The sequence below is a fragment of the Hylaeus volcanicus genome, chromosome 4 (assembly GCF_026283585.1).
Source record: "Hylaeus volcanicus isolate JK05 chromosome 4, UHH_iyHylVolc1.0_haploid, whole genome shotgun sequence".
In the NCBI taxonomy this organism is placed as follows: domain Eukaryota; kingdom Metazoa; phylum Arthropoda; class Insecta; order Hymenoptera; family Colletidae; genus Hylaeus; species Hylaeus volcanicus.
In genome coordinates, this window is record NC_071979.1 from 27,300,506 (window position 1) to 27,322,731 (window position 22,226).

The 22,226-nt window shown below is 35.6% G+C and overlaps 3 protein-coding genes across 12 annotated transcripts in view; 2 read left to right on the forward strand and 1 right to left on the reverse strand.

Annotated features, from left to right (window-relative positions):
• Positions 1–29: 29 nt before the first annotated feature.
• Positions 30–1,932, forward strand: LOC128875574 (protein FRA10AC1). Its single transcript, XM_054121263.1, has 4 exons — positions 30–310; positions 576–744; positions 810–969; positions 1,038–1,932. Exons 1-4 carry the CDS (start codon positions 204–206, stop codon positions 1,328–1,330), a joined length of 729 nt encoding a protein of 242 aa, XP_053977238.1. The 5' UTR covers positions 30–203; the 3' UTR covers positions 1,331–1,932.
• On the reverse strand, positions 1,449–19,597 carry LOC128875566 (cytosolic purine 5'-nucleotidase). 8 transcript variants are annotated; one of them, XM_054121241.1, is made up of 10 exons: positions 19,304–19,597; positions 17,093–17,214; positions 5,746–5,819; positions 5,454–5,667; positions 4,780–5,203; positions 4,537–4,693; positions 4,204–4,444; positions 3,887–4,124; positions 3,695–3,811; positions 1,449–3,610 (listed from the first exon to the last, which is right to left on the reverse strand). In XM_054121241.1, the coding sequence occupies exons 1-10, from the start codon at positions 19,595–19,597 to the stop codon at positions 3,446–3,448; spliced, it is 2,046 nt and encodes a 681-aa protein (XP_053977216.1). In that variant the 3' UTR covers positions 1,449–3,445. The 8 variants fall into 8 exon arrangements, with proteins under 8 accessions (XP_053977216.1, XP_053977215.1, XP_053977219.1 ...); XM_054121240.1 differs by having other exon boundaries at positions 1,449–3,613; XM_054121244.1 differs by lacking the exon at positions 19,304–19,597 and adding an exon at positions 18,004–18,138 and having other exon boundaries at positions 1,449–3,613.
• LOC128875571 (O-phosphoseryl-tRNA(Sec) selenium transferase) overlaps positions 18,280–22,226 on the forward strand; it is an 8,055-nt gene continuing 4,108 nt past the window's right edge. Inside the window, exons 1-5 of one of the 3 annotated variants that reach the window (XM_054121258.1) lie at positions 18,280–19,428; positions 20,604–20,792; positions 20,863–21,136; positions 21,213–21,588; positions 21,669–22,165. In XM_054121258.1, the coding sequence (XP_053977233.1) occupies positions 20,679–20,792; positions 20,863–21,136; positions 21,213–21,588; positions 21,669–22,165 (1,261 nt within the window). In that variant the 5' untranslated portion in view covers positions 18,280–19,428; positions 20,604–20,678. Of the gene's footprint in view, positions 19,429–19,581; positions 19,724–20,603; positions 20,793–20,862; positions 21,137–21,212; positions 21,589–21,668; positions 22,166–22,226 lie in introns of those variants that run through there. The other 2 variants (XM_054121256.1, XM_054121257.1) reach the window with 2 other exon arrangements.

Here is a 22,226-nt window from a genome sequence, read left to right on the forward strand (position 1 = left end):
TTTTACTAATCAGAGTTACGAAATAAGGTTAGGTCGGTTGTCAGCCATTTTTCAGCCAAGTCTATGAAATTCGATTTGAAAAGGATAAAAAGAAAAAAAAATATACACATCGATTACATGACTCCAATATTCTTCACTGATACTTCGATATCACGTATCAAAACGCATAAATACGTCAGTGTGCTTCGTATTAGTTAAACAATATGTTTCCAGCATACGCTTACTTGTCAGCTTATGACAGACACAAGAAACTTATAAATGATTATTTATTGTTACATGGAAGTTCGGTATCGTCCTTGAAACGAGACACGTATGTTACATTTTTTAATCAATTTTTATTTAAGCACTTGATATTCTAGTCGTAAACTTTGTTAGTTTTCGTATAAATCGATGTTTGCAATTTGCATTTGTTTAAAATGTCTATTGAAACATTTATCTGGACATTTTTTTTTGGGCAACTTGATATGTTAACGATACATTGGGATAGACTTATTTAAAAGTAACGGGCGGAGAGAAATGATAACTTTGTAAACCTTAAAACGAGCAGCTCTTGACGTTTCGGCCTGTGTTTCGAGGTCCCGAGATAAGACAGACTACGACGTTATTAGAGAAAACCACAGATTTCTCTGGGATGAAGATAACGATACGCCAGAGTCGTGGGGTGCGAAATTAGCGAAAAAGTATTATGACAAATTGTTTAAGGAATATTGCATAGCTGATTTAACGTATTACAAACAAAATAAGGTACATCGTAGTTGTATTTGATGTACATCAAGTCTTGGAGTTACATAGTTGTTAATGTTGAACAGATTGCCTTAAGATGGAGAACGGAGAAAGAAGTAATTGTTGGTAAAGGACAGTTTGAATGTGGAAATAAAAAATGTAAAGTAAAAGAAGGGCTAAGATCTTGGGAAGTAAACTTTGGTTACATAGAACATGGAGAGAAAAAGCATGCTCTTGTGAAATTAAGTAAGCATATTTTTTTTGTTATGTTCTTTAATTTAAAATACACATTCATTGATGATATGCACTTTAAGGATTGTGTCCTGATTGCTCAGTGCATTTAAATTATCGATCGCAGAAACGCGAAGCGAAAAGACATAAAACATTGAGGAGATTAGGAACGAACTTGGAAACCCGCGATAGCATACCTAGTACATCTGCGGTAGAGATTAAAATTGAAGAGAACGAAGCCGTAAATAATTCTGAAAAATCCATTGAACAAACAGAAAAAGATGAATCGAAAATTTGGAAAGAAAAACCAGTAGACAGTTTAGAAAAGACCAGGGAAGAGGAATTCGAAGAATATTTAGCAGATCTGCTGATGTAAAGAAAACTGAAGTTTTCTCATGGAACAATATCGGTGATGTTAAAAAATTGTTTATTAACGATACTATCGAGGAATATAACAATTTTCATGCATAACACTAGTCATGTTTAAATAAATATAACAGTTATAATCGTATTTTTATTTTGATTGATACATGATTCACATTCTACCATTATATCGCATGGTAATAAAACTTTTATAAATAAAATAACTCTCGTTCGTTTATAATTGTGTTTGCAAAAAAATTAAATCTTCACAGTATGAGAAAACCTAGCACCAGCCAATGTATATGTAGTATACATACATATGTAGATGTATTTTGTATAATAAATAAATACAACTATTTACTTATTTTATTACAGTCAAGAATGTTCAACAACCTTCATAATATATATACAGTTCAAAAAATAAAATCAACTTCTAGTTTGCCTATCTGTGAAATGTGATCAATTTAATGGTTAATGTATTATTTTATAATACATTTCCATGAGTTTTATTACTTCAAAATCTAACGAGTATTATAATGTATAAATCATTGCTGCCTGAATGTTCACTATGAACTATTTAATTTATAAAATTGATTCTGGAAATTAATAATAAAATATTATTTATATTTCAATTTTATTCTCAACTGATGCTGTATGACAATGATTTGATAAATTGTCATTCTCGACTTCAGCACTACAATCTGAGAAAGCATTACGAGAAAGACTTTCGATTTTATTAGCTACTTCAGCAATGTTTTGCTTATACTTTTGTTTGTAATCATCACGTTCTCAATGTAAAACTTGGAACAGTAACAAGATCGTGTATTATTACCTATATAATAAAAATTAAGAGTATAGTTGGATAAGAACACATGTTTTATGCATTCTTAATGCAATTTATGTAACAAAGATTCGATAACAATTCGACTGTTTTTTTTTTCATTTTTTTTTTCAATTTAATTCTACTCTTATCGCGTCATTTAACTAAATTTTATGTAAAAAGACTAGCCTAATACTCAATCTTATTCTATTTTCAATATTTATAACACTTACTATTCTCATATAACATATAACAAGTTTATGGTTATGGATATATTGCATGAAACTAAACATATAAAATGTATTGTACATACATGAGAAAGTCTAGAGTATGTAGATACTTTTGTAATGCAAAAATTTAATATCTCTATGAAAATCCCAAATTTTTGTGCGAAAATGGATGTATATTTGAAAATAAGACATAACTAAAAAACGTTATTTTATTACTAGTGAGCAATAAAATATTGCTTCTCTTGTCCCTTAGTTAAAAAGTTATTACCGATACGAAAGAATTAACAACTATATCCTGTATTTGATTCGTTTTCATTATTAATTAAAATATATTAATAACATTATAGTACTCTAGTATATAATATTATCAATAGATGTGAGTAACTAATAAAATAATCATTTATGAAGATATAGAAGAATTCCTAAATTCCTTGACTGGAAATATTTTGCAATCTCGTACAGTTTTATTTGAATTTAAATAAATATAGAGCCAAGTCAACAAGAGATATACATTAACATGCATATTAACATACATTGCTGTTTACAGTAATTCATAACTTGCAACTTTTTAAGTCATATTATATGACGATAAATTCAGTTTATATATATATTAACCCGTAAATATATTGCGTTCATTTTGGAATATTTGTTCTATTGAAAATATCGTAATGGAAATAGAACGTGAAAATTAAACAATTTTTTTTCTTGAATTATACCCGAGTAATATATTGCATCTAAAATGATAGTTAAAAACAATTGTACATACTTTTATGTACACATACATTGGACTAATTAACCAATGACGTTATTAATTATAAATAGTTAAATAAATCTAATCAAGATTTGAGAATATAATTACAGAGTGGCAAAACCATATCAAATTTTACGCTATTAATAAATGATTGAAAGAATGCAAAAATGAAACTTAGTCTGAAGAAATCATTCCATACATCCGATCAAGATCTCGAAGTACTTCTTTCACATAGCGGGGTCGTATCAAACCTTCCAGTAATATCGCTAAATCATTGAAAGAATGTAGGAACGAAACGTAACGGAAAGAAGTAGCATGAAAAATAATTCATTTACAGTTACCACTTCTTGAACACGTTCTTACGTGATTCCCGTGCTTTTGAGAGTCACTGTCTTCGTCACTACAATCTTCGTCGTGTGTATGCGTTACATTGCGCGGAGTTTCAGGCCTTGCATGTGGTATTTGATTGTTTGCAGAATCCACGTATAACGTCTTCTGATAATTAATAACACGAATTATTTAAGATTTACTAGATATTTAGACTAGTAAATATCTAACAATGAAACGGATACTTACCGAAGGCTTGGTTGGTTCTTCTTCTTCGTCGTTAAACTTAAAAGTTCGGGATCGACTAATCATTGGTGTTTCCATTACAAATCTCTGTTCGTGAGCCACTGTACTTTCATGGGGCATCTGAAAATGATTAAGTGAAAGTTGAATAACATAGTTTACAAGAAAGAAAGAGGATATTCTTTAGTATGCACTCACCAACATGGCAGGAGCTCGAAACATGTACGAGAACGGATAATAAATGAGGTTCAAGAAGGTTGCCGCGTAAAGATCAGCATACCTCACCACTTGACTGCTGAAAAAGGTTTGCCTACTTCCGCTACGAAACAGAGAACCCATCATTCCGTAAGACAGATCCATTTTGTGCGTGACGTCCCTTATGGATGCTCGGAGCTTTGAAATGTCAGGTTTTTCTTTTGTGCTGCTATCTAAATTTCTGGAAGTTACAAGACGCAAATATAGTACTTGGTACTTTTATGTTTGTTAGCAATATTCAGCAGTTGTTTTTCACTTACTTATACATTTCTCCTAGCATAACATCTAGGTTCTGTAATTCAGCGAATAATTGACACTTGTCCGTCCAAACATGAAGTTCTTGAACGAGTTCAGGCACTATCAAAAACGTTCTCCACCCTCTAATTTTTTTACTCTTTAAAATATCACCAAAAATATGATCTCCAACGTACAAAACGTCTTTGCCCTTTGCGCCTATAAGCTCGGTGAACACGTCGCACGAACCACCTGAGTAAACTTCACCTGTTTAAGGAGAACGTTATAAAATTACTGTTTGACTACTAACAGACTGGAGCCATATTCTAATTCTAATTAAACCGATAGGTGACGTTTACCTGTATGAAGCGGGCCCTTGTGTGTTCCTAGCTTCAAAGCACCGGTCCTCGTATCTACTTGTCGCAAAATTGTACCTTCTCCGAAAAACAACGGCTTCCTGGCGTCTACTACGATAGTATCAAAATATGTTTTCCAATTTCTGTGAGGTTCGTCGGGCTGCAAAGAACGAAACATTTAAATTAATCTTCTAATCTATCCACCGATTATACAATCGCATAAAGCAATAGATTTGAATTACGCACCCTTGCTCCGTGTGGAAAATCAAAGAGATAAGTCATTATTTTATCGGTAAAAACGTAATCGCTATTCGTTAAAAGGAACACTCTCGCCCCGCTTTCCCGGATCCTGGTAAGGAACATCGGTAGCCTTTCGTCTTTTTTCACGTACTCGTCCAAATTCTCGATAGTTTTAGTTTTAAGGTCACCGTGTAGATGTATCCAGTCCACTGCGCTTCGAACGTCCTGGAATATACTCTTGAAGCTCATCGTGAGCTCTCCTTCTTTCACGCCTGTCTTCTCTCGCGAGTATTGCGGCGAATTGGTAAAAAAGTCTATCAGGCATGCTAGCAAATACGTTTCGGGAAGATTGAACAGCGTGTTGAGCACGTAAACCCTGGATTCGTCCAATTGTAAAAATTTGTTTGGGTAAAGCTCGTATACTTGTGAACTGAAACACGGTGAAATATGTTTTTGTGAATTGTTGTCATTCTTTTATTTATAGAAGAATTTCGCGTGAAAGGAACAAGGGGTTGTTGTTGCCAGCTATATATAACAGCGTTGCATGAGACAATGAAGTTGGATGTAAACATAGCCTGTAACGCGTGGGTCACCGCGTGACCCGCGATGCCATTACAGTTGGATCCACATTAGGTACTACAGTAAAGTTATATGGCCTTAAACGTATCATATATACTTACTGTTTTAAAAACTCGAAACCGTGAACACAAACTAGAATGTTTCCGTAAGCATCCACCTTCAAGAGATTTCCGTAAAGAGTGTCGAACCATAACCCTCGCACTGGAAAGCTTGGATCGTACTCGAACGCTGTAATTTCTTGCGGATATCCCAACGACACGAGGCGATCTTTCAGCAACGTGAAACCCAGTTGCTCGTACTGCGGCGACTTGTACTCTACCAGACGTAAAATGAAGATTAATATATATTCGTTATTAAAAATTTTTGCCGTTTGAGAAGGAAATGACGATTTACCTGCCAACGTGTAATCCATATCGAAGCCATAGAACTTGATGTTTTCTAAATGTAGACTACGGTTGACAAATATTCTGCAACAAAAGCGAATGAACATAGATTAATAAAGAACCATACTTCTCAATCGCTATGCAGTGTATATGTACATTTATTAGGGGGTAACTGAAGCTCCTTCTTTAATTTAAAGTAAGATCAGGAATCTTTCTAACAAGGAAATCTTACAAATATTTCCTTTTTCTAAAAATGAAGATTATTATCGTTTAGGGGTCAAATGTTTTTCTGTTCTTTATCTACGTTTTTACGAAGCCACGATAAAATCGTAACACGTCATATGGTCAGTTTATTTTGCCTATCTTATCAACTATCCGTTTGTATTTTGATAAATTTAATTAAATTTCGATTTGTCGCAAAAATGATAATCTACGCGTAGCCGCAATTTTCAATTTAAAAAAAAAAAAAAAGAAAAAAAGAAAAAAAAAGATTACGATATCGTGGCGGTTGTGAATATCGCGCTCGATATCGAAGATTAAAATTATATAATGATATAGTAAAATGATGTAAAAATTGTTTATCTCTGGTACAAAACCAATAAAGAACAATGTGTGCAGAAGGTTCGAGTTAACGAAGGCATAAACGCCATAGAGAAAGATATATTACACCCACCAGGTCCACTTACAAAAAGAATGATAGATGTCATCCGGTCGATAATTACATTGATTCTTATCTGATTCGTAGCCTCAACGGCTCTGTATAAATAATTGACGTTGACGTTAATTTATTTGTCCTACGATCAAGTAATACGAAGCAATGAAATCACGTTTGCTTCGATGTTTCACGTACAGTTAGTTATGGATATACATATGTACACGAGATACATGCGCTATCTTATTATTGATTCTCAAGCGTTCCGCTGCATCAATCTCATTTAAACGAGGAGGTATACATGTTATCAGATGTACTTGAATTTGTTCAGATAAATATAAATTGGTCATAATTGAGTCGATTTTATTGGATTTTCGACACTTGGATTACAAGACCAGTAAAACAAGTAATGAAATCACATGGGAGACGTTGCAACTAATCGCACGATCATTAAATGTAACATTTACATCGTAAAACGTATCGAGTTTCGTATAAAAAGTCATACATATTTAATTTTTACACCAAATTTCAATTAAAAATCTGAAATATGTTGTACATCGTAAATATTATAATTTACAGGCACATGCAAAATGTTCCGTTTACCTGAAGTACAGAAATTCAGGACTAAACAACTAATTATTAAATAAGTCCTGACTAATAAGATAAATGAATGATAACAATGAATAATTTTCTTATTTTGATGGTTTAAATGGAATCAAGATGAAATACAGTGAATATTATTTAAGAGGCAGTGAAGATACGACAGGCACCGCTCACTAAGCCGCTCTCTGTGAGCAGTCACAGTCTAGGTCTAGAAGTCTAGAGCTTGCAGAGCATTGGACGGACAGTAGCGCCCCTCAGACAGGATTCACTGTATTTTTAAAACAAATAAACGTCTACACACAGCGCTTGATGTGTATTTACGATAAAATATTCGCTGGTGAATTGTGCGCAATTGCAACACATTACTTGACGTGCGAACGACACAAGTGACAATATACCGTTTGATCGGAGCAATTTTCTAACACAAAAGAAACACAACCAGAGAAACTTACTCGTTTTGGACGCAGCATCGCGAGTTCACGAAATCTGCCGGTAAGACGTCGTCATTCACATCCTTCAGCCACATTTTTTGCTACTTTCAAATAATCATCGGCACCTCGTGATCGATATGCGTACCTGTCAGTCGGTAATAACAGCTTCGATTGAATGGAATCGAATAAAGCAAATACACGAAAAGCTTTTGCGAAATGAAGTGAAAGCGGAAATTGTGTCGTACGGATCTTCGGAATTTCTAATGTTTAGAAACGACACGACTAATGCAAGGTGTCTCGAGACATTCACTTCTATCCGATATTTCAGCAAACACAAGACTTCAAACGTGTTCGATTAACTTCAGTGACACGATTAATCTACTCTCGTGTTAAACGACGTGATACATCTTCCGTCTAGATTGTTTCTATAATCAAATAATTGCTGTGAAAGTATGCGATGCGTTCCGTAAGTATAATTGGAAATTTTTGTAAAAGTACAACTTTTCTGCTCTCACACACATCCATAATAAATTAATACGTATATCTACACATTCATTCATGGTACTCGAGAAATGATTGTGGTTTAATTAATTGTACATCAGTAACAACGCGGTCAATTGTTTTTTTTTTTTTTTTTTTATGATTTATAATTACGATTTTTATAACATAGAAAATCCGAATTTCATCCATAATTGAAAAGTACGAGATTCGAGAAAGAGGAAGGATTCTAGGAGAATGAATACAGCAGCAATTGCTCATCCTCGCTACTCCATCGCTCTGGACCGTTGCAACTTCACGTTGTGCCCGACAGAACCGAATGGCGTTTCGCATGGAAACGATAAGTCATCTATGAAAAATGTTTCCGAGTGACCGGTGTTAATATAACGACACGACGGTTCAAGAATAGAAGCCTTTCACGTAAAAGCATGCCTTCGATTGCAAAAATAACGATATCCGTGAAATTTCGTGCAATGTAAAGAACGTATGTAGAATGCGTTGTGGAAATTCTGCTGTCACAATAGGCCAGTCGTGAACAAACATCGAAGAAAATGGCACGCGTATAAAGCCATGTATTCTATGTCGCAATAATGTCAGGGTGATGGATATGTCGTCAGAGCTCTAATCAAGAAGGTGTCGTTCTCTACGCCGATAACGGTACGCGTCGATCGCTCTTTACTATTGGATTTCACTCATCGTAGCATATGTATAATCCGCTCTGTTAGAAATCAACTGAATAGTTTTTAATCAAAATCGCGGTCACGTGACAAACAGAAACGTCTAGGCGTTCAAAAGCGACCGAGAAGCCATCGACGTTTTAACCTCTTCAGGGATATTCACACATACGCGTGTAATTAATATTTCAAACTATTTTAAATGGTGTTGTAACGTGGAAATACTAAACTCGCGAATATCTCTTCGATGATGTAATCAGTTTACTTTAAACTAAACAATTAATCGTCAAGGATACGAACCATACGGAAGACGATAAAACTTATCCGAAAAGCGTAACGTTCTGCAATATAATCGCTCACTGATAAAACTGAGTCAAAATAAATAAAAATAAATCGCGTTAAACAGATTGTTGGATGTGATTCTAGTTTCCAGTTCATTGCAACGACGAAATTGTCATTAACATAAACGGAAATAGACTTGTAAATGACTGAAAAAATTAGTCGAAGGCCAATGTCGTCGAATCTACCGTATCAAGGAACGTCTACAAAGCGACTGTTCCAAGTTTGCTCTTTATTCGCATTTATCTTGGTCAATGTGCCTCTTGCAAAAGATCAAAGGTTCTATTCAACTCAAATTAACGGACACGCATTTGTCAACGTCTATGCTTCCTGTAGAATGTGCCGGCTACTTGAACTAATCACGCGTGTCTGTTAGAAGAGAGAATTATTTTATTCTATAGATCTCTTTACGATCAATTTTACGATGTATCCGATTCAGGGTATCATAATCGAATTACGTGGATAAGGTAGCAGCCTACACATTGTTTGAAATGTGACGCCAATAAGATGCAAGGAAATCATTTACATGTATTACGTCATGTAGCATGATCGTCTATACGAAATACAATTTACAAATTGTAAAACATTCGTTTAATAAATACACTAGGTACCCAGAATTCCACAAAAAAAAAAAAAAAAAAAAAATATATATATATATATATAATTACACGTGGATTCAATTTAAAATCCGTATCACGCCACTTTATATCTCTTAAATCAAAGAAGCCTCCGATATGCACTTTGTCGATTACATTACGCGTCACTGAAGTTTATCTCGGAGATAACGTTAAATATTCGAGAAACAATGAACTGTAATACGTACTTATTTCTTGCGAATCGATCGCTTGTCAAGTGAAATTTAAATAAATTTGAAAATTCTCTAAATTTTTTTTTATTATACTTTGAGTATTCGTACACGCTGTCTCTTTTTTTAAATAACACTATACTAGATATCAGCGTTTTTTATTAGCAAGCATATAGATAAGAAAAATTTCACACTCGTCGATCGAAAGAAGAGACTTTTAACGGTTGACACGTGAAAGTCGCGTGACAGAAAAGTACGATGCGATCCGCTCGATGATCAAACGTCAACTGATCCTTGACTTGCCGAGTAACCGGTTAATACGCACCGATAGGAATTAATTCATCGTCTTCCGGACGCATCTCCGCTATAATTGGTTTCGTGGTGTACAGAGATTCCTTACAGATACATCTCACATATAAATAAACGGATTCTTGTTTTCCAAATTATTGTAATACAATTAACGATAAAACAATGACGTGCTTCGATCCTGCTGTTAAATGTTTCGATCTGTTTAGCTTAATATCTAGGCATGCTAAAATTGTCGCGTATGAAATAAAAACTTATTACAGTTTTTATATATCAAAATTACTAATTTACTACCTTTACTTCGTCTTGTATCGATGGTCGGTATTTGTAATCTCGTAAATTGAAGCAAGCCGCGAGTGGCACAGTTCACACTGGTTCACGCCAGAATGAACTATGAACCGCCATCTGTCGTAGTTACGCAATAATAGTTACAGTTTCCACAGTATTGTTTCTACTTTTTCGACGTACGTTGAGCAACATACAGCAAAGAAGATCTATGCCATAAATAGATGTAATGTAACAATAATAACGAATGAGAAGACAATGTAGGTTGTTGCTTAATGGATTTCAGCAGCAGCGAGAACTCTCGTCTAATTATCAATTTGTTCAGGCGGCATGAAGATACGTGGCGAGTTAACCGTTTCACGAAGAATTCTTTTGTCTGTTGGAATAATCGCGTGCAACTTTGAGTAACAGACGTATATACATGTACTTATCGCGCTTAAAAACTGTAATTTGAAGAGTAATTTCGCGAGTGAACTTGAACACAATGTTCAGACACAGAGATACTTGAGGAACACATGAAATGATATTTCAAATTGCATCATTCATCGAAAGACGTTTAGAATTGTAAAAGAAGAAAGCAGTGTTCGTGAGTTTACCCTATATAGGTTATGTTTAGTCGTTTTTTTAGTATTTTGGTACCTATCTTTGTTCCAGGGACACTTTTTGTCTAACGCAGAGTTCGAATGGTAACTCTCTAGATATTTTCAAACGCCACCGTGTATGGAAAACCATTAATAATTGCAATTGAGCGAAGAAAACACGATTAATATCCTACAGTTTCGAACAAAACGCGTTTGTACGCTGTAGACCTCAACCAACCACGCTTGAAATATCTATTTCGTTCTTTTCATACCCAATTCTATGCAATTGCCAAACAAAAAACGTACAGACAATGATCGCTACGTTCGTACACGGTAAAGATGAGTCACGTGACCTTGTGCTGGGTTATGTATGGGAACTCCATCGTTACCGACCTAAAATTAGATTCCACTGAATTCGACCTTACGATGCGGTACAGGGTAGATTTTATCGAAACTTTCGATCTTCTGGCGTTATGTAATTGTAGATAATTGTTTAGTGGAAAGTCTCGAGAGCTTTACGTCGACTAACTCTTGACGACGCACATTGTGTCTCGATTATCACAAATGGAAAACACTGCGAGTAAATTTCTTAGAACTCTTCGGACGAGGATGAAACGAACGTGATGCGACGTTATCTGTATCGATTGAGAAAGAAAGCGTATGGAACATCGAAACTCTAGTCTAGAACAATCCCTGTTACGTTGTAATGTAAGGCAATTTCCGGGCTGCCATAAAATTGTTAAGCCAACACAGTCGTTGTTTTAGGTTTTAATTGCTCCGACACGAGCCTCCTTCGCGCGTCGGTTCGCGATATCGACTTTCGGTTAAGTCGGTCAAGCATCGTGTCAGGATGCACGTCTACATACGAGTCCATGCTAAGGCAGTATCGTCTACGTATCGGCTACACTTTCACTATTCCCTTTCCTATGGTTATGTACATACATATATCACAGACGTTGCAACGAGAGTGGCGGCGACTAAAAATCTCTCGTGTTTGAGATTCCGGTGGCAAATTCCCCATGGACGTGCGATATATGATTTCTACCTCATAAATATGTATATGCACAACTACTTAAACCAACCAGAGCCAACTTATTATTCATAATTCTAAAGATTTGAAGAAACTATCTTAATTATTATCGCTCCACGAGATAAAGCGTTCAATGTAAACGCCAAAGTTTTTCTTTCTTCGAACGGTTGACGCAATCGTGAATCACATTTCTTAGAGTTGGATCATCGAGTAATTCCCTTGAAGTAATTAAGAGATTCTCAAAATGGAAAAAGCGAAACTCCAAACTAGAGCTTAAGATAAAGAATCACGTTAGCCGTTTCTATGTACGTAATTCATCTAGCGTTTGTACAATTTATTTTGAATATGTGTGTGCGAAATTGAAATGACGGTGTAAATAGCAATTCTAACAGAAATGCGTGTGACCTGCCACTTGGATGTCGTGGCTAAAATTAAATTCTAAACATAACTAAAAGCGCATTTCCCCTTCACTTTTTCCTCTTGTCGAGAAACGGCTGACCTAATAGTATCAATGTTTTACACGTGCCCATCATTGCGACGTTATAATTAATACATATCGGAATCGCGTTGCCAAGGTTTCCTGCCAGTGACCAAAATAAGTTGCACCCATGGTTCTTACGCAACGACAAATAAGTTGTTTAAAATCTATTGCATTTTTCCTTGTATAAAACACTTGGAGAACTACTAAGATATCTGAAGATCTAACATGCCTTACAGACTCGATATTCGACAAATGTATATTATTTACTTCTCATCTTTCAAATTCTACATAATCCTCTAACTCGCTAATCTATGCTGTAGCTAGAAATCTAACTCTGAACACTATTTCGTCCCATAATATATTTACTTCAATCTTCTAAAATGGCTAGAAACACGATCCCATAATCGAAGTAAGACAGGGATGAATAGACCATGTATCAGTGTCATTTATGACGTGACAACGGAGCTTTGACATTCATCCACATCGAATTGCCCGAAAGCATTATGTTTATAGAGAGTAACAACAGCCTGACGTATGCGTTGTGTCAGGCTGTGTTGATACGTCTACGTCACTATCCAGCTAGAGCAGCGCTTCTCAAACATTCTTGGGCTCGAGAAAGCATATTACATCAGGAGTCGAAACAGTCGTGGAACTCTTTCGATATCTTCCATTTCAGTTGTTCTATACAGGATGTCCCAAAAATGTTGGAGGTCCTTGAAAGGGGTAGTTCGGGAGGTGATTTGAAACAACTTTTTCCTTTGCAAAAATGTCGGATGGGGCTTCGTTGAGGAGATATTAACGGAAAACACTGACCAATCAGAGCGCGCGGATACCGTTGGAGCGGTCGCGGTAGCTAAGGCTACGCGCTGAGCGGCCGCGTCAATATCCTTCGATGCACGTCGAGTCACTTGTTCGCGTACGAGAGCGGCTACCTAGCGCGTAGCCATCGCTCTCGCGGCCGCTCCAACGGTATCCGCGCGCTCTGATTGGTCAGTGTTTTCCGTTAATATCTCCTTAACAAAGCCTCGGACAATAATTTCGCTAAGGAAAAAGTTGTTTCAAATCACCCCCTGAACCACCCTTTTCAAGGACCTCCAACATTTTTGGGACACACTGTATTTCGAAATAGGTGCGTGTGAACGATCACGTACCCTTCGAGTTTCGAATCTATTTTTCAGAACCCAACAGGCCGGGAGTTCCTGGAATGCTATTCGAAATACGCTTGAAGCGGCACGTAGCTGCAAAGAAATGATGCACTCTATTTACCCGAATAGAAGACTGGAATTGAAGTGAAACTGGTTCGACCGTGCCGAATTGTCTACTTCGTTGTTCGATAAGTACTGGTTGTGACTTGGTTCGCGCGAAATGCAATATTTCAGCGTGATGTAGAAAAATGTGGATAACTGTAGGTGTAAATAAAGATAAGGTTTCTTTGTTTTCTTTATCCCAAAAGTAGAAAGGAACATTAACGAACTTGCTCTTTCTCTTACTTTCGTGTTGCCATCTGAATTTGATCAATTATGTAGATCCAAGTTACGTTTGTATCGCTACCTTAAGGAAGAGTTAAAACTAAACTCGTGCTTGTAACAGATCATTAAACCACCATCTTCGAAATATTCTTTGCAAATGAGTTTGACAAATATTATTCAGATAAAACGTTCACATATGTAAGTAGGTTGCGACATCCCGTACTTTGCAACGTGTTTAGTGTTTTTATTCGCGTTCGCGATGATATCGCGTCGTTGCAGCATATACAGTATATTTCTGGCCTCGTTATCAGGAGTTTTCGATGCTAACAATAAGCGAAACAAGAGGCAAAAAAAGAAAATAAACATTGCGCGATTATACCTAATGCATGTTTCACATTTATCGCGTACAATTGTCCCTTGTGCTTGTACAAGACATTTCAAAAGACATGTTTCCGTGGAAGTTGTTGGGACGCTTATCATAGTAAACAGAAATGACCTCAAACCAATAGATACAACAACAAAGAAAATGGTACGTTCTCTCCGACTGTCACGAATGAAAACTAGAATAGCTCGTGTAGTTGAGTTCAGAGATTGGCATAATATTTATTTAAATAAAAATTTCAAGTAACGAACAATGAATATATTTATTTTCTAAGTCTTCCATTCGATTTTTTTATTTATTACTTTTTCTTTTATCTAGATAATGCCCATCTCTGATCCAGTCATTGACGAATGCAAATATAGCAAGTAGCCGTGAATATTGTGACGTCACTTTAGACTCACCCTATATTCACCGAGTCTTGTGTTCCATTTGGCGAGCGTTAGATACTCTGAAAGTTCGCGAGCCTTTCTTCGAAACACCCTGTAGGCATTGCTTGAGGGTTGCAGATCGTTGCGGATACGCGCGCGCGCATTATTGTCATGCAAGATAGAGAGAGAGACCCAAATCCCCCGAAAAGTATTTAGATCCCGAGCCATTCGACCTTCAATGTCCTGAACCGTTTCATTTTTAATACGATTAAACGGTTAGTACGACTCGTTAATGACACGGTGTATGTGCGTGAAAGGAAACCGTACAGAGATAGAAAGCAACGTGATTTCGATTATGTATCAATGGAACCGTAAAGAAATCGTCGCCGACGTTTAAAATGAAGATGCAAAGATTTACCTCTGACCTAATTCACGCTTATCTGTTTGCATGCCACCGCCCTCGTTGCAGCTATCCAGGTACTGCTCGCTACGATTGTGCTTGGCCATTCTCGTCCCGAGATTCAAACCAAAATCGAGCATCGACCGATGAATGGATCCCTTACAGAAGATGTTCGACTCGTCGAATCGAACTTTCCAGCCTGCCCGGAAGATATGCGCGATAGTTACTTGACCGACGAATAAACGAGTGGGCTAACTAACAATAAATGGGGGGCGGGGGGTGTTTTCTCGCGGAACGAACACTTTTTCCAAATCAAGTTTGGGAACGTCTTTCGACAGAATTTCAAAGCAAACTCAAAAATACATTTATTCTGTTTTCATTTATACTCTATGAAACATTTAATAGAACAATTGATCGTTCGAAAACACGGTGGACTTGCAATACCCGTGTGGATAAATGGGAACGTATTTACAAATCAGGAAGAATTACCAGTTCTGCTTGGCGTTGTGACCAACACGTTAACGCTTGCACGACTCATTATGAAGGCAACCACGGTGTCGTTTGTCGGGTATCGATCGCGAACCGCGAGTATTTACACTTTCGTTGACCGACCAGGGCGAATGACAACGACGTAATGACCGCTACGCGATGAGAATTTTTGGTCCCGTATTGGAGGAAACGGCGAAAACGAATACAACGTATGGCCAGAATAGCAACGACGATAAGAAGGCTGCAGGGGTCAATTCGCGTGACGATAATAGAGAAGGAAAAATACACAGAGACGCGCGACGCTATCGTGTCAATAAAGTAAACAGTTAACTTTCCTGCAGCTATGAATGAAGACGGAACATATTATTAAAGTGGTCCACACGTTTCCCTATTTTTTCCAGCACTATTTTCGCATAACCTCTTTAATTGGACAAAATTTGTATAACTTTATGTATCTTAATAACGAAAATAAAAACTTTCTGAAGAGAACGTTTAAGTTATCCACAATTTTCTACGTTAAAAATGTCTACAAATAATCTGAAATAGAATTTCTCAGTAACCCAGTCACCGAGTTGTTACAAGCAGCCAGAAATATTATATCCCAACGAAACATGCGTTGTTATCGGTCGTATTAACGTTATCGCATTGTTTGTCTCAACACGCCGTGAAGTGGCGTACCGAGATACGAGAGTTTCGATTTAACGATAAAATCGATTGGGATTAGAACTGCATCGATGTCGATGGCGTAACCTCTACGCCGTAAAATTCTGAACTAATTCGCACGAACCGAAAGCATTGACGACCACGGTGGAAATATTAAGTTGAACAAGTTATTTTTAAGCACTATGATCGAGCAGCGGCTGACAGTGCGTAGGCTTTTTAAACAGTTGTCCTTGGAGATCTTATAAATATCATAAAATCTCCTACTTAACGTATCTTACACGCTTCATCGATGATCGTTAAAATCTCATAACTTTGTCGATTGCTAATACACAAAAATGTGAAGCTCTTGTTGGTTTAATTGTTGGTTTAAGATACAGACCTCAAAATGTCAAAATAATTAGAGGGTCGGACTACGATAATATCGATAGCGATGATAATAACAATAATTATGTAACCATTGTATGTATAGTAACAGTGTGGTGATAGTATAGTTGCAGCATAGTCATTGGAATAATTGTAAAATTGCAAGAAAAATAACGATAAATATACAAGAACAATTGAAATAAAAATAGTAATAATAATCTTAACAACAATAGTAATAGATCAGAAATGTTGATCCTCCAATTATTTTAAACGATATAAAAGTAAAAATAATATAAAATTGTAACCCAGTACATCGAACATCATCATAATCATCGTCATCAATTATGTAAAAACTATATTTAAAAAAAATGCATTCAATCAAAATTAATGCAATGGAAGAAAGCTGAGAAAGTAGTGTACAATATAATTCGTATACAACAAATTCACAAATATGTACAACTTCTAATACTTTTTGTATCAACAGTTTTGCGACTGCAAATAATTCACGAAAAAAAAATAAACAAAAACAACCACTAACCTCTGACTAGCCTGCCGGTACCATTTTTTAGTTCCGCTAGGGTCGTTATCGTGTTGTGGCGTGTTCGGTGCGATGTTTTCGTGATCTCCGTGTGAATTACAATTGTCTAATTCCATGATTAACTGCAAGAATCGAAAAAAATCGTCAATTCACCAGAACAATTAACCTTTAATTCAACTTCTTACATGAATCTTAAGAAATGTCTATTTGTATGGCGAATGATACGAAATGATCGCAAAAACATCAATAACTTCTCTCCACGAGGAAATCGTGAGCTACTGCGAGCATCATCGCGAATATAAATTATGAGATGCTTGGGGAAAAATATTTTCTTCGATATCGTCACTCGAATCTTGCGTAATTTGCGATACCCTTTCGTCCGTTTATTGTGTCGAGAATAATTTAAACTATTATTCTACTTGCAATTTCATGAGAAAATGAATGCACTACTTTAAAGTGAATACTAATAGAGATAATGTAGCCTGAAGCTGTAAATTCAAGTGTTCAACGATTCTATTTCGAAATAGCCATTTTCTTTATCGTATACTGTAAAAGTAACCATAGTTTTTAGTAAATATTTTGCAGAACAATCGCGAAAAATGACAATAAAAATAAATTAGTCACTTTAACTTCACAGGAATCGCTCGGTTTAATTTACAAACCATCATAGTTTTGGATATTGTTTATCAGTTGCTCTTATCACTGAAACTATTTTCTTCACAAATTCGTGCATGTACGTACATAGAAAATTTCGATTAATAATTTAAAGAGATTTATTAGCGATAATATTTACATACGAGGCACAGTCCTGCAAAGTATTCTCTTATTCGTAAAAGTTATACAAAAAATACGACCACTACGTTGATAATGTGTCCACAAGCGAAATTCATTACAAGCATGGAGGAACGTACCTATCGCACTAGACTTATCAATATGCTTTTAGCGTCCTATATAGATATAAACAACGGAGTTTAGAATACTATTCTCATATAGGTTAAATGCCGACGCACAGCACTATGTCTGTCACTTGAGCACTAATTTAACACCGTTGCACGATGCAAACCTTACGCGCACTGAGGTCAGTTCACTGAATTGCGTTGACCTCCGTGCAAGTATACCAATGCAGAAAATCGAAGTGTTCCTATGCCGTTTCAAATTTTTTCGTGGCGCGCGAATTAAGCCTTTTCAAACTCGCGTGTACGAGAAACTGCGATTACTACAGGAAGAATGTATCGAAAACTAATTTCAATTCACGATGGCACAATTATTTATTTGTGTACCATCGGACATACTAAGTGCATCTTTTTTTTTTAAATGTACACAATGTATGATGTAAGTGAAAATGATCGTATTTGAATTCGTAGATAAAAAAATTGTTTATTTAGACACATGACGATACATAATTACGTAGTGTTCTTGTAAGAGATAGTATATCGCAAAATTTGTAGATATTAAAAAATTGAGATACAGAATTAAGTATCATAACGGTTAAATAAATTATTAATAATTAGGATGAGGTTGTTATAAATAGTACAATTTAGTGAAAATACAACGCAGGAAACGTGCAAAAAAACACATTTTTAAAAAGCAAGAATGAATATTCAAATAGTTAGTGATAAGTTTTGAAAATACAATATAATATGTATATTATATATGCTGAGTCTTAGAATACGTAAAGCAGTTCTACAGATCCCTAGGGGGTCGCAAACATGTTGATAGGGGTCCAGAAGTTATCAGACAAAAAAGATATAAAAGAAATGCTTTCCGTAGTATCCGTACTAACGACTCGTTAAAAAGTTATCAGTAATCGGTTAAAAATAAACTGGAAACTCAAAAATTGAAGAAGTTTTGAACAATTTTATAAAAAAATGGCAAATTTTATTATAGTTTGAACATGAGATGAATAATAAGAATTCTTAAATATCAATGAATAAAAAATATATTTAATTATGGATTACTATATTAAGAAGCAGTTTTGAAATTTACTGAATAAAAATAATTGTATTTTATTTCAAATAAGCAAAAATGTTCCTTTACCAAAGAGGTCTACAAAAAGTTTGAGAAACACTGTCGTAAAGTTTGTGGAATGCATGACATACTTAAAAAAAATCACCGATCCGTCACTACTGACATGTCCATTTTTCTTAATGAAAATGTTATGGTGATTCGAATGCAAGGAAGGAAGAGGATAATAATCAGTAAATAATGCACCTGCCGGCTAGCTGAGTTGTGAATCGCACACGTATCACTTTGACCCGTAAAGGCGGCGGACGAATTCGTTCGTAGCGCCGTGCGTAACCCGTCCGTCCGCTGTCGCCTGAACGCCATAATTCGAGGTAAAATTCCGTGCTTGGCAATTTTCGCGATTCTCCACGCGTCCGCGGTACACATCGTGTAACCAACGACAATTGAAACGCAGTCCCGAGGCCCCCGTGGCCAAACAATTACGTTGCATCCTCTGTATTGCGTAAAATTAATCCGATTTAGGTGACCTCGACACGACATAACCTAACAACCCTGTGCGGTCTGGTGACAATTACGGATGAACGCGACACGAGCCGTGTCCGTCTTTGCTCGGTTCAGTTAAACGAACGTATGCGATTACGGCTTGGAGTCTCTGGAATGCGTCAGGTAGTGCATGATTGTCGATGCACCGCCACTTGAATATCATCCTAGCCCAACCCATTTTTATTCTGTCATTTGGACCACTCCACGAAACTGTGTCACTTTAAAGTTACCAGGTTTCCTTTATTTCTTCGCTAATTATACCAAGATTCACGTTGCAATTGCTTTATGTTGTTCGATTATTTTTCTTTTCTCGCAGGATATTATGGTATTTCGATATTTGAATGATTCGAATACACATAACCTTTACATTGATCCAGTATTGAATTCAGCCAATTATCTTATGTTTTTCTTTGAATGAGTCCAACATGTTTTTCTACACCCTTAAACAACGCTGTTTCGTACGTTTATTCTAACATTCTTATCGAATTGCTTTACTTATCTTTGATTCATATTTTTTTATATTATATAATGTTATGCCTGTTCATGGTATTTTTTTAACTTATTCTATTTTTAAATGTTTTATTATTGTATAGTTATAGTTTGTATTCTATTTAGTTTTATAATTATGTTTCATTCCAATTGTATGTAATTGTTTTGTTTTCAAATTATGACGAGTGTATGCATAATTTTTTAATAAATTTCAGTTTTATATGAAAAGTTTGCATTCTATTTTTTAAATTCATTGCACCTCATGTATCCAAGAACATCACTTAAGAGCTGATATATTTTATCATTAAAATATTTATTCGTTAATTCATTCGATAAGAAAGTTTTATTTCATAAATAAATAAATTTATTATATATACATATATAATCAGTATCAAATATCAACAATGCAAAATTTCATGTTTGTATCATCTCTTTTGTGTTATGTAATGCGCATTAAATAATATTACCTAAAATCTAATAATTATTCTAATGATCTAACATTGATTACCGAAAGCAATGGTATACTAAAACATCGAACTTCCTAAGATTTGTGGCCTAAACATTTGAAAGAATTGGGTAATCCAAGAAGATGAATAATCAGGCATTCAGTTTAGCGGAAAAGCTAATTCCAGCGACCTACGTACAACAAGGCTTAAATGCAAAAAAGTCACGTGAAAATCTTATAAGACATTTCATTGAACATGTAAGGCTATATTTAAAAATCTGATAATTAAATATCTCGATGATTGACGCTATGAATTTTTTAAAAACAGCAAAAATGGCCAGAAGAGGGATGGGATGAAGCAACAATAGAAGCATTCCTTTCGGATCTATCGCAAATGGATAGTAACAATTTTCCTTCCAACTGTAGCGTCGGAGAACGCGAGGCAAGGATTATATCTAACATTGTTGCAAGGCGACATTTTCGAATGGGACATGGTATAGGTAGATCGAGCGATTTAGAGGAAGTGCAACCAAAAGCTGCTGGAAGTAGTTTAATGTATAAATTAACAAATGCTCTGGTGCTTGAAGTTATTCGATACATGGGTAAGATTAATAGTTTTAGACTGGTTAAGTGTATTGTATACACATACAATAAATTTAATAATATTTCTTATTGCAGGAGTAAAGAGTATAGCAGGCTGTTTTTTATCTCCAATGGCTACAGGCATGAGCTTGGTATTATGTATGTTAACATTTAAACAAGACAGACCACGAGCAAAGTATGTTCTATGGTCTAGAATTGATCAAAAGTCAAGCTTTAAGTCAATATTTACTGCTGGTTTAGAACCAATTGTTATCGAAACAAAAATAATCGGAGATGAAGTAAAGACAGATATGCAAAGACTCGAATCTCAAATGTCAGCTTTAGGTGAAAGTGTTGCTTGCGTGCTTACAACAACCAGTTGCTTTGCACCTAGAGCAAGTGACTCCATTGATTCTATCGCAGCACTTTGTACTCAATATAACATTCCCCACTTAGTAAACAATGCATATGGGTAAGTTTGTGTACTGAGAGAAATGTCATTTTAAATTGATTACATTTAAACACATATTACATCGTATTCTACTATTAAAGCTTGCAGAGTACAAGATGTATGCACCTCATACAAGAAGCATCGCGAAAAGGCCGTGTCGATGCTTTTGTTCAAAGCACAGATAAGAATTTCTTAGTTCCAGTGGGTGGAGCAATTATTGGTTCGTTTGACAAAAATCTTTTAGATCGCATATCAAAAATGTATCCAGGTCGTGCGAGTGCTAGCTCGATTATGGATGTAATGATAACATTGCTAAGTTTGGGAATGGCTGGTTACAAGCAATTGATAACGCAACGTAAAGAGATGTATTCGTGTTTGAAAGAAGAACTTGGAAAACTAGCAGCACGGTATGATGAAAGATTGCTAGACACTAAAGGAAACCCCATATCAATGGGAATGACCCTTCAATTTTTAAATCATCATAATGGTTTCCAACAAGTTAATATGCTACGTTCAATACTATTCCTCCGCAATGTTAGCGGTATAAGAGTAATAACGGCTACGGAAAGCAAACACGTTGTTTCACACAAGTTTGAAGGTTTGTATTGAATACGTGACTTTTATTTTTAACTAAATTCTATTTTAATTAATAATATCAT

Coding starts and splice junctions, on each gene's coding strand:
- LOC128875566 (XM_054121240.1), bottom strand. CDS start 19,597: ATGTCGTGTCGAGGTCACCTAAATCGGATTAATTTTACGCAATACAGA. Junction 4,694..4,779: donor ATTTTCCACACGGAGCAAGG/GTGCGTAATTCA, acceptor CGTTCTTTGCAG/CCCGACGAACCTCACAGAAA. Junction 3,614..3,694: donor AAGAACCAACCAAGCCTTCG/GTAAGTATCCGT, acceptor ATTAATTATCAG/AAGACGTTATACGTGGATTC.
- LOC128875574 (XM_054121263.1), top strand. CDS start 204: ATGTTTCCAGCATACGCTTACTTGTCAGCTTATGACAGACACAAGAAA. Junction 311..575: donor TCGTCCTTGAAACGAGACAC/GTATGTTACATT, acceptor CTGTGTTTCGAG/GTCCCGAGATAAGACAGACT. Junction 745..809: donor CGTATTACAAACAAAATAAG/GTACATCGTAGT, acceptor AATGTTGAACAG/ATTGCCTTAAGATGGAGAAC.